Source organism: Rosa rugosa, chromosome 7 (genome assembly GCF_958449725.1).
Source record: "Rosa rugosa chromosome 7, drRosRugo1.1, whole genome shotgun sequence".
In the NCBI taxonomy this organism is placed as follows: domain Eukaryota; kingdom Viridiplantae; phylum Streptophyta; class Magnoliopsida; order Rosales; family Rosaceae; genus Rosa; species Rosa rugosa.
Genome location: NC_084826.1, coordinates 19675645 through 19685731, shown reverse-complemented (window position 1 = coordinate 19685731; position 10087 = coordinate 19675645). Strand labels below are relative to the sequence as shown.

The window sequence follows — 10087 nt, the reverse complement described above, 5'->3', positions numbered from 1 at the left end:
GTTGAAACTTGACTCATAAGCTATGCTAGCAAGCCGATGTGCTACACTGTTTGTAGCTCGAGGAGTGTGTGTCATAGTCAGACAAGTGATGGTCTCGATATTCATTTGAATGTCATGAATTAGACTCTCATGTTCAGAAAGGTTGAGTCTATCAGTAGAGATTGCTTGGACTGTAAGCTGACAGTCACTTTTAATGCCAACATTTTGTAACTGAAGTTTTTGGATTTGCTCTACACCAGCTCTGATTGCCATCAGCTCCACTTGTGCAGAGGGCAACATAGTTCATAGGGTATGAGAGACTAGCCACAAAGTCCCCTGTGCATTTCGAATAACACCCCCAATACCACCAGAGATTGAAGAGGTAAAGAAAGCACCATCTACATTGAGTTTTTACCTATCATGCAAAAGGTGGTTTCCAATATTTTACCTTCTGTTGCCTTTATACTTGGTAGTGCGAGTTTGAGCTGTTTGATACTCATCATAGCATGCTATGCAGAAATATGGTGTGTGAGGGTTGAGAGGTACCTGATTATAACATACTTTTTTTTTTTTTTTTATTGTTCTTCCACAAGGACCAAATGAGCATGAGCAATCTAGTAAAAGTTTCTGATTGTAAGTTTGCAGCTTGTTCCAACATCCATTATTTGAATTAAAAGCTGGAAAGAAAGATGTATACATGTGCATTAAAAGGTGCAGTTGCAAGTATGTTTTTTGCAACTAGACACTCACAGAAGACATGATTAACATCTTCATATTGATGATTGCAAAGTACACAAACAGTATCACCTTGAACAGCCTTTTGTGAGCAGTTTGCCTCCAAACACAAATTGTGGCAAATAGTTATAGTAATACATATTATTTTTGTTTTTAAATAAAAAATATTTACATGAATGACAGCAGAAAAGTTTGTAATGGTCATTCTAGCTTGAGACAGATTGATTTAGACTTTATTAAAAAAAAAAACAAGAAACAAAAAAGTTAAAAATTATATAGTGTATAAACTATTATCACTTTGTAATAATAATATATATTTTTTTTTTGCTTCATACCATAAAAAAAATAAAGTAATAAACAATTAAACATGATGTTTGGTACGTGCCAAGTGGCGCTCTAAAGCGGCAAAGCCTTGTAGTTTAGCCAATAGCCAGGTTAGGTAGCCAGCCAGAGAAGAAAGCCCCAACACCACTAAAGCCGAAGCCGCCGAATCGGGTGGTAGTGAGAGAGAGAGAGAGAGAGGAAGTCGCCGTGTGGTCCCCCACCTCCAGCCTGTCCAAACAATGAAGTCATCACTTCACCTTTTTTCGCCCTTTAACACACCACCATCACCTCTCTCTCTCTCTTCAGACTCTTCTTCTTCTTCTCCTTCTCTCTAATCTCTCTCTCTTCAGACTCTGCGTGTTCATACCAAAAGCTTCTCCCAGTTTTCTCCCACCAAACACCCACAAGCCCACTACATAACACATAACCCATCGACCCCCATTTTCACTAATTTTGACTCGTACTTCTCTCTCTACAGCGCCATGGACTCTCACATCTATGGTCGCTCCTCCCTCTCCTTCTTCTTCGTCGTCTTCCTCACTCTCTTCTCACTCTCCTCCGCCGTCTCCGCCGCCGCATTGCCTCGCAACCCAAAACCCTTATCCCCCAAATCCAACTCCTCCGCCCAGATAAACTCCAACTCCGTCCTCGTCGCCCTCCTCGACTCGCATTACACCGAGCTCGCCGAGCTCGTCGAGAAGGCCCTGCTTCTCCAGACCCTCGAGGAAGCAGTAGGCCAGCACAACATAACCATCTTCGCGCCCAGAAATGAGGCCTTGGAGCGCCAATTGGACCCCGAATTCAAGCGCTTCTTGCTCGAACCCGGTAACTTGAAGTCCCTCCAGACCCTCCTCATGTTCCACATTATCCCCAGCCGTATCGGGTCCACTCAGTGGCCCAAGGATTCCGGGTCGGGTCGCCACCGCACCCTCTGTAAAAACGAGCATCTCCACCTCTCCAGCAAAGACTCCGGCAACAAAAAGGCGGTGGATTCTGCGGAGGTTGTCCGACCCGACGACGTGATCCGACCCGACGGTCTCATCCACGGAATCGAAAGAGTCCTAATTCCTCGCTCAGTTCAAGAAGACTTCAACCGGAGAAGAAGTTTACGGTCGATTTCCGCTGTTATACCCGAGGGTGCCCCGGAAGTGGATCCGAGAACCCACCGGCTGAAGAAACCCGCACCGGCAGTACCCGCCGGAGCCCCACCGGTTCTGCCCATTTACGACGCTTTGGCGCCGGGTCCTTCTCTAGCTCCGGCTCCGGCACCCGGACCCGGCGGTCCCCGCCACCACTTCGACGGCATGAGCCAGGTTAAAGACTTCATCCACACACTTTTGCATTACGGCGGGTACAACGAAATGGCCGATATCTTGGTAAACCTGACCTCGTTGGCGACGGAGATGGGCCGGTTAGTCTCAGAGGGTTACGTTCTGACGGTTTTGGCGCCAAATGATGAGGCGATGGCGAAGCTGACGACGGACCAATTGAGCGAACCGGGTGCGCCGGAGCAGATTGTTTACTATCATATCATACCGGAATACCAAACGGAGGAGAGTATGTACAATTCCGTCAGGAGATTCGGGAAGGTGCAATACGATACGCTGAGGCTGCCGCACAGGGTTGTGGCCCAGGAGGCTGATGGGTCGGTGAAATTCGGGTCGGGCGATGTGTCGGCGTATCTTTTCGACCCGGATATCTATACGGATGGTCGGATTTCGGTGCAAGGTATTGATGAGGTTCTGTTTCCGGTTGAAGAAGAGAAGAAAGCAACTCCGGTTGTTAAGGCCGCTGCTGCTAAGCCCAGAAGAGGTATGTTCTAATTGCTTCACTATCTAAATCATTTATTAATTGCTTCAATTGCTATCTCGGGTTGGTTGTGTCTTGATATGAAATTATGATCAAAGAAGATAGCTTGATCGTGGTGATGAAAAAGCATTTGTTTTTCCTTGCCAAAAACAAAAAAAAAAGCATTTGTTTTTTAAAAGGTCAGGTTAAAGCCAGAGTTCTACTACAATTTGATGCTAATGTAGTTTGTAGAGTATGCTGAATAGTGGAGAATCGGCTTAATATTAAATGGGGGGTGGGATAACGTTTGGTCATTAGAAAACTAAGGCCAATTATGTCATGGCTAGATGTCACTAAAATGATTACAATGATGTGATTAGTTATTGATTGATGGAGGTTTATAAAATTCGTCGTCAAATTCTGGGTTGCTATATGCACGTCCAAGAGAAAGACAGCTAAACAGCCCTAGAAGTCGTAGTGTTGAGCTTTCTTAGCGCGTAAACCATTGATTATTATGGCGCGATTACATCAATCTAACGATTTTCAGTCACTTGTGCATATGAACGCATTAGTTGAGTTCAACTTGTGTTCTCTGTGTTGATGTTGTGCTCATATCCAAAACCATCTAGTTTTGGGTTTAAGGTCGAAAATTTTGGATCTAGGGTTTTAGACAGAGACATAATAGCAGCACAGAAGTGAGCAGAGAATTGGAATGAGGCAGATTAGAATAGTGGATTAGAATTGGAATGTTATGTTTTGTAGTCATAATCTTGGGGTGAGAGGAAGCTTGGGAAATGGAGCAGTCATAGTGCAACTGTCGGTGGCGCAAAGTTAGAATTCATGTGTCACGGGTCCTTTGGGGCCAGGAGAAGGGTCCCTTCTTTACTTATATGAATTATGAAATGAAATGATTCCAAAAATTATATGAGAAATGACATTTCCTCTTTAACCCCTAATGCTTCTCTACCGCCATGTGAGTCCACTTGTTTGCCAAGCAAGCAAAACAAGCCTGGCCCTTACATTTGCTTCTGTGTTGTGTTGCCCAGCTGTTGCCTCGGTTATTATTCTTCTTCTTCTTCCCCACCACCACCCTTTTAACCATTTGATGCTGCTGATACCCAACACTACAGCCTGTCCCTAATTAAGTCCATGCTACTCACCCAAATATTTAGCTGGCATGATGTGCCAATTTAATTTCCAGATCTTTGTATTATTAACTTCTCTGATTTTTGGTACCAGCTCAGTAGCTGACCTTCGTTTTATGCCATTACTTAATTAACCACTTAATTTGTTTATTTTGGTGTGGGGTTTGGGTAGGCTTCAGTGTCCAATAATTAAACTTATGCCTGACCCAAGTGGGTTTCTTCTTTGGTATTATTGTATATAAGCATTTGGTTTTTGAACAGTTGACTTACCCTCTTCTTTTGACCTAATCGCAGGGAAGTTGATGGAAGTAGCTTGTAGTATGCTTGGAACTCTTGGGCACTTCAGTACATGTCAATGAAGAAGATATATGGGATGCTCTCTCAGTCAGTCTCTTACTTGAGCCCCCCAAAAAGAAATTACGGAAAAAAAAATATGTGTTCATGTAAACAGTTAATGATAAAATGGTAAATACATGGGTTCTCTCCTCCTCCTATGTTCATTGTAATTTGTTCGTTTTTTGAAAAAACATGATTCCACTTTGGGTAAACAGAGAGTTTTTGTCACACAATGCAGTGTAGGATGATGGGGTTGATGCATAATACAGTGAATTAATGGATGTATAAAACAGAGGAAATTCCATCCATTGTTTTGCTATGAAATCTGTAATTACATACGATTTCTTTTCTTAATTATTTTATTGGTTGGGTTTGCTTGCTCTCTATGTATGCGTACTTGAAAGACCAGCCAAGCTGTATACCTCTGGTATAAAAGTTGTCTGTTCTTTTGTCCTTTTCTCCTTCACCATTACTTGTGAATCAAATTTCAACATGTTTTCTTTGAAGCCTTATGTAGAAAAGAAGCAAACTTCTTCTGTCCCTTTTTATTGGAATATTTGTCCAAAAATAAATAAAAACTTTCGTATTGGAAAGTGAAACTCTAAGCCTTTTTACGACGGTCTGGTGTTTTCATTTATTGTCAGTTGGTTTTGAGTATAATACCTTGATTATTTTATCACTCAATAATTATTCGGATAGGTTATAATTCATTTTAATTTAGTGAATTAGAGAGGGTATAAAACAGTAAGTTAATGAATTGGGGAGTAAAATCTTACCTCTACTCTGAATAATTGGTTAACAAGAAAGGAACAACCCAGCTGTTTATAGGTGATGTTCTTTAGCATGCTTTTGGGACTTAAAGGCATTTGATTATCAATATGAAGATATTATATACAAATCAGAAATCATCTGAAGGTATTATATACAACCCAAAACAGAAACCAAACAAAGTATAAAAGTATTGTAATAGAGTCGCTAAAATGGAGTAATCAAAACAGTGAAAACTTCCACACCAAGGAAACTTCTCAAGTGATTGGTGAGATCATTGGTTGTCATTTCTTCTTCGTCATCCTTTATATAATGGCAGTGGGGGAGATGAATCCCATTGGATTCCCCTTGGTTCCTAAATTAGTATCCTTTAAAATGCTAAAACACCAGAGTACTCATATTCTTGCATGCACTAATAGAAAAGAAGTGGGTCAATAAGCTACCTTTTTTTTTTTAAGTGGGAACAAATTTATTATTTTGTCATGCTATTATGGTCTTTTGTTGGCTATATGAAAATATGAATGTAGACCACTATTTTCCAATTTTCTTTGATTGGGAATAAAAAAGATGTGGTGATATTGAGGTGTGGTGGTTGAAGGATTTAAATAGAAGGAATCAGTTGGTAGTCTTTCACGGTATTAGTTGGTATTCATTGTCACTGTATAACGAAACAGATTGTGGTCACATACTAGAGTACAGATTGTGGTCAATTTTAGGTTGTTGTGTATAGTTTTAATATCAGCTAATTATATTTGTTAAGTCTCTTTTTTGTTTGTTTTTCCTAATCGAAGTTATCAAACTTGAACAGAACTGTAGAGGATCCTTAAGAAGTAGACTGATTAACCATTAGTTCCACGTGTAACACATTAAGCTCCCATAACATCAATCAACGTTTCTTTTGGCCTTTGTATGGATCACTAGCTTTTAGTCTATGGGCACTCATTGCAACTTACCTTAAAGGAGAAACAAAAACAACCACTAGAGAGAAAAGAAAAAAGAAAAATTGCAGCCTCCTTTTTACTCTTTGTTATGGTTAGCTGCGTCTCTTTGCGTAGGTAGACGGGCTACTTCTTTGCATTTTCTTCTTCTCTTTTGTTTGATTTCTTCTATATCTTTAAAAGCTTTGTCGAGGTTTTTGGTTCGTAAAGGTGGTGTCCATCCTTTTATAGTGGTGTTTGGCCATCTTTGAAAGACTCGTTCGGAGGTTGTCGTCAGATTCTTAGAGATTGGATGCAGGTTGTTTCTATGCCTTTTCTATGGCGATTTTCGCGGTTACATTAGTGGCACATTCACTTTGATCTCCGATGATCTTCCCTACAACATATCAGTGGTTTATAGTTTTTTAATCGCTTTGAATATAACGTGTAATTCATGATTAAATAAGTATTATCTATTAGAGATTGTCTCATGATTAAATCAAATATGGTTCCGTTAGTAATTAAATTGCTTCAGAAATTAACATATGTAATACTCTAATATTAAAATGATACGTAGCTCAAAAAAAAAAAAAAAATAAAATAAAAATGATACGGTTATATGATATATATATATATATATATACAGTCCGGCTACACTAAGGACGTCCTTAGTTTTTCTTAGGTACGGATTTCCGGTTTTCACCCACTTTCCGATCAAATTTTCACATCTTAACCGTTCAGTTTTTAGGTCCTAATGTATAGATCACCTCTGCAAAATTTCAGCCAAATTGGTGATCATTAAGGCATCCAAAACTGCAAATTACAACAATGTAAACGAACGGTTCCAGTTCGACAGATTCGGTTCGTTCGTGTAAATTGCAGTTTTGGACGCCTTAACGATCACCAAATTGGCTGAAATTTTGCAGAGGTGATCCATACATTAGGACCTAAAAACTGAACGGTTAAGATGTGAAAATGTCATCGGAAAGTGGGTGAAAACAGTAAATCTGTTCCATAAGAAAAACTAAGGACATTCTTACCTGAGAAAAATCCTATATATATATATATATATATATATATATATATATATATATATATCACTCCCTAAAGAAACTAACTAATATTTGTTATTAGAATTAATTACATATAAGTGCATCTTTGAATGTTTTTTTAGCCATAAGGCCACCAATTAATTTTTTCCCTCATAAGGCCACTAGATTAAAAATGGTGTTATATTTTGGATATAAAAACCAACATATTTACATAAATGTCACTAGAATAAAAAGTCAACAATCATTTTCTCTTCTCTCCGGCGAGGACCTCCGGCCAACTCCGGCGGGTCTCCTGTCAACTTCCGGCTGACCTCCGGCCAACTCCGGCGAGTCTCCGGCCAACTTTCCTCGAACTCCGGCAACCATAAAAGCTACTGTGGCTAGCAACAAAAGCTACGCTGGTGAGATTTTCGACGAGGTTACAAAAGCTACTATCACCAGTAACAAAAGCTACTATCACAAACAAAAAGCTACGCTGGTGAGATTTCTAACGAGGTCACAAAAACTACTGTCACTAACAAAAGCTACTATCCATACCAACAAAAGTTACTGTCCCCAACACCAAAACATACTCTCACCAGCAACAAACACTACTGTCACCAACACCAGAAAACTACTCTCACCAGTAACAAAAACAACTCTAACCATCATCAAAAGTTACTCTCAACAACGCCAAAAGCAATAAACAAGCAGAACAAAAGCTACTCCCAGAGAATGAGAAAACTATTCTCAGAGACTAACAAAGTTATGGAAATGTAAATGATACAGCTAAAATAAAAAAGCTACTGCAATCGGAAAAAGAAAACAAATTCAATGATATAAAAAGTATGCAGGGTCCAATAATGATATAATTATGTAAAAAGCTACTTTCATAGTTGTAAAATGCCACAACCATAGTTGTGAAAATCTATTACAATAGTCAATAATTGTAGAAAGCTGTTGTCAATGTGGTAATGCTAGTGTCATATTTCAAATGGCCACCATTGATGTTTGGACTAGAGCTGTATTTCATCAATACAGCTCTAGTCCAAACTCAAACAAAACTAAGCAGCACTGGAAAACTACCAAAGCTATAAGCCGAAGTAAGAGTAAAAAACGATGGTATCCGAAGCTTCTCAGTCAACAATCACCAACAATTTCAACTCGAAAAGTGAAATTGAGCTCGAGAGAGAAGGAAACTTTACCAAGTGAATGTCCCTTTCGAGTGGGCCCGCCTTCGCCTGAGCGACAGTCATCCTCTCCATGCGCAACATCAACGACTCAATCGAGCCTTCCCTGCCGAAACCCTAGCCTCCACGGCAGCTCCAATTGCCAGAGCTTCTAGAAAAAACGCAATCGCAGCCGTGGATTGAGACCGGTTCAGTGGCCGCCGTCGGAGGCGAGCTGAAATTGCAGGTGTCTGAATCGAGGTGAGAGCAATGGCGGTGAGGCATGGGAGCACGAGAACGCTAGAAACGTCGATGGCGGAACACCGAGAAACGCCGACAGCGCTCGGATCTACACCGAGAATGAGATCCGGAAGCACTCCAACACCAAATTCAGAGGACAGCGACGTCGGCCTTGTTAGTGACGGCGACCAAAGCTTGCTCGCAAACCTTGAACATCTACACGCACTGGTGGAGCGACGCGAGCTTGTTGGCACCGTGGATCTTCGAGTCGCAGGTCAGACACAGGTAGGGCGGCGCCGTTTCGAGGTTTTGCAAGCTTGGATCGATTGGAATCTCACCAGATCGGAAGCGGTGGTCGCCGGAATCCAGAGGGAGGAGCGTCGTGCCGGTGGTCGCCGGAATCGGAGGCAGAGACCAAAGGCGTGAAATTCTGTGGTCGAGGAGAGAGAGAGAGACTGTGATTGGAGAAAGAGAGAGAGGGGGGGATGTAAGGGCGTAGACCGATGGGAATTAATTGGATTTTTTAAGTGGGAGGGTAAAATTGTCAGGAATGAATTAATTTATGGAAACAAGTGACCTTATGTGTATAAAAAAAAATTAAGTGGCCTTATCACTAATTAAAGTTTCAAAAGATCACTTGTGTGTAATTTTCAAAAAGCAATAAAAGGTAAACAGAAAGCAAAATAATATGCTATTCAACCCCGAACTAAAGTCTATACCTAATGCTGAAGATAAGAAACCCCAATTTTTACTAATGACCTTCATCTCTTCCTGTTTCAAAAGTTGAACGTTTTTAACATCATTCGTGACGGCCACCGACTCAGCAAGCCAGCTGCTACAAATAATGTCCCATTTTAGCAACAGTCAAACACACATTATTTGACATGCATATATATATATATATATATATATATATATATATATATATATATATATATATATTTGGCCTGACATATATATTGAGCACAAAACAAACTAGGCTTGGCTGGACACAACACTACACAAAGCATTTATGTCACAGCCTACGCTACTTGTTCGAAGTGTCGATTTTGCAGATTGCGACGGTTCTTAAAGCTTGAGAGTTGAGACTTTATACATGTGTGACCATACTGGTGGTTTGAACAACTTCAAAGCACAATGCCAAAGAAATATCCAGTCGATTAAAATCTCATAAATATATTTGTAAAGTTAGCATATATACATATTCTCAACGTCTTCTGTCATGTACGTGCATTGATGAATTATGTTTGGTGGGATGAGATACAAGTAGAGATTGAGTGTAAATTGTTGGCTTATACACATAAGGTGATATTGTGGCATTGAAAATCTGACGCGAGTACGTTGACCATTCGGTTCGATTATATGTTTGACTTTTTAATTAAGAAAAAAGTCTACATGCAATAGATTAATGTATTAGTACATTAATAGTCATAACTTACTTCGTTTAAGATCTAAAAAAACCGTTTATTCAAAAAAAAAAACAAAATCTAAAAAAACTGTCGGTGGTGATAACCAAGAGTTATATGGTCTTTCTCGTCCCCTCCATTTCTCTCCTCCTTTTTCCCATTTGGGCAGGTACAATGGGGTACGTGTGGAAATCTTGTGATCCCACTAATGCAGCTATCATTTTTGTGGTCACATTTAGCACAAGAAAA

At 40.1% G+C, this 10087-nt stretch overlaps 1 protein-coding gene across 1 annotated transcript; it reads left to right on the top strand.

The window, feature by feature from the left end:
- The first annotated feature begins 1335 nt into the window (after window positions 1-1335).
- Window positions 1336-4691, top strand: LOC133720069 (fasciclin-like arabinogalactan protein 16). Its single transcript, XM_062146255.1, has 2 exons — window positions 1336-2850; window positions 4266-4691. The coding sequence occupies exons 1-2, from the start codon at window positions 1521-1523 to the stop codon at window positions 4328-4330; spliced, it is 1395 nt and encodes a 464-aa protein (XP_062002239.1). The 5' UTR covers window positions 1336-1520; the 3' UTR covers window positions 4331-4691.
- The last annotated feature ends 5396 nt before the right edge of the window (window positions 4692-10087 follow it).

What these genes read in the sequence shown, in the direction of transcription:
- LOC133720069 (XM_062146255.1), top strand. Translation starts at nt 1,521, where the DNA reads ATGGACTCTCACATCTATGGTCGCTCCTCCCTCTCCTTCTTCTTCGTC. An exon ending in TGCTGCTAAGCCCAGAAGAG is followed by an intron (nt 2,851 to 4,265) that starts GTATGTTCTAAT and finishes ACCTAATCGCAG; the next exon opens with GGAAGTTGATGGAAGTAGCT.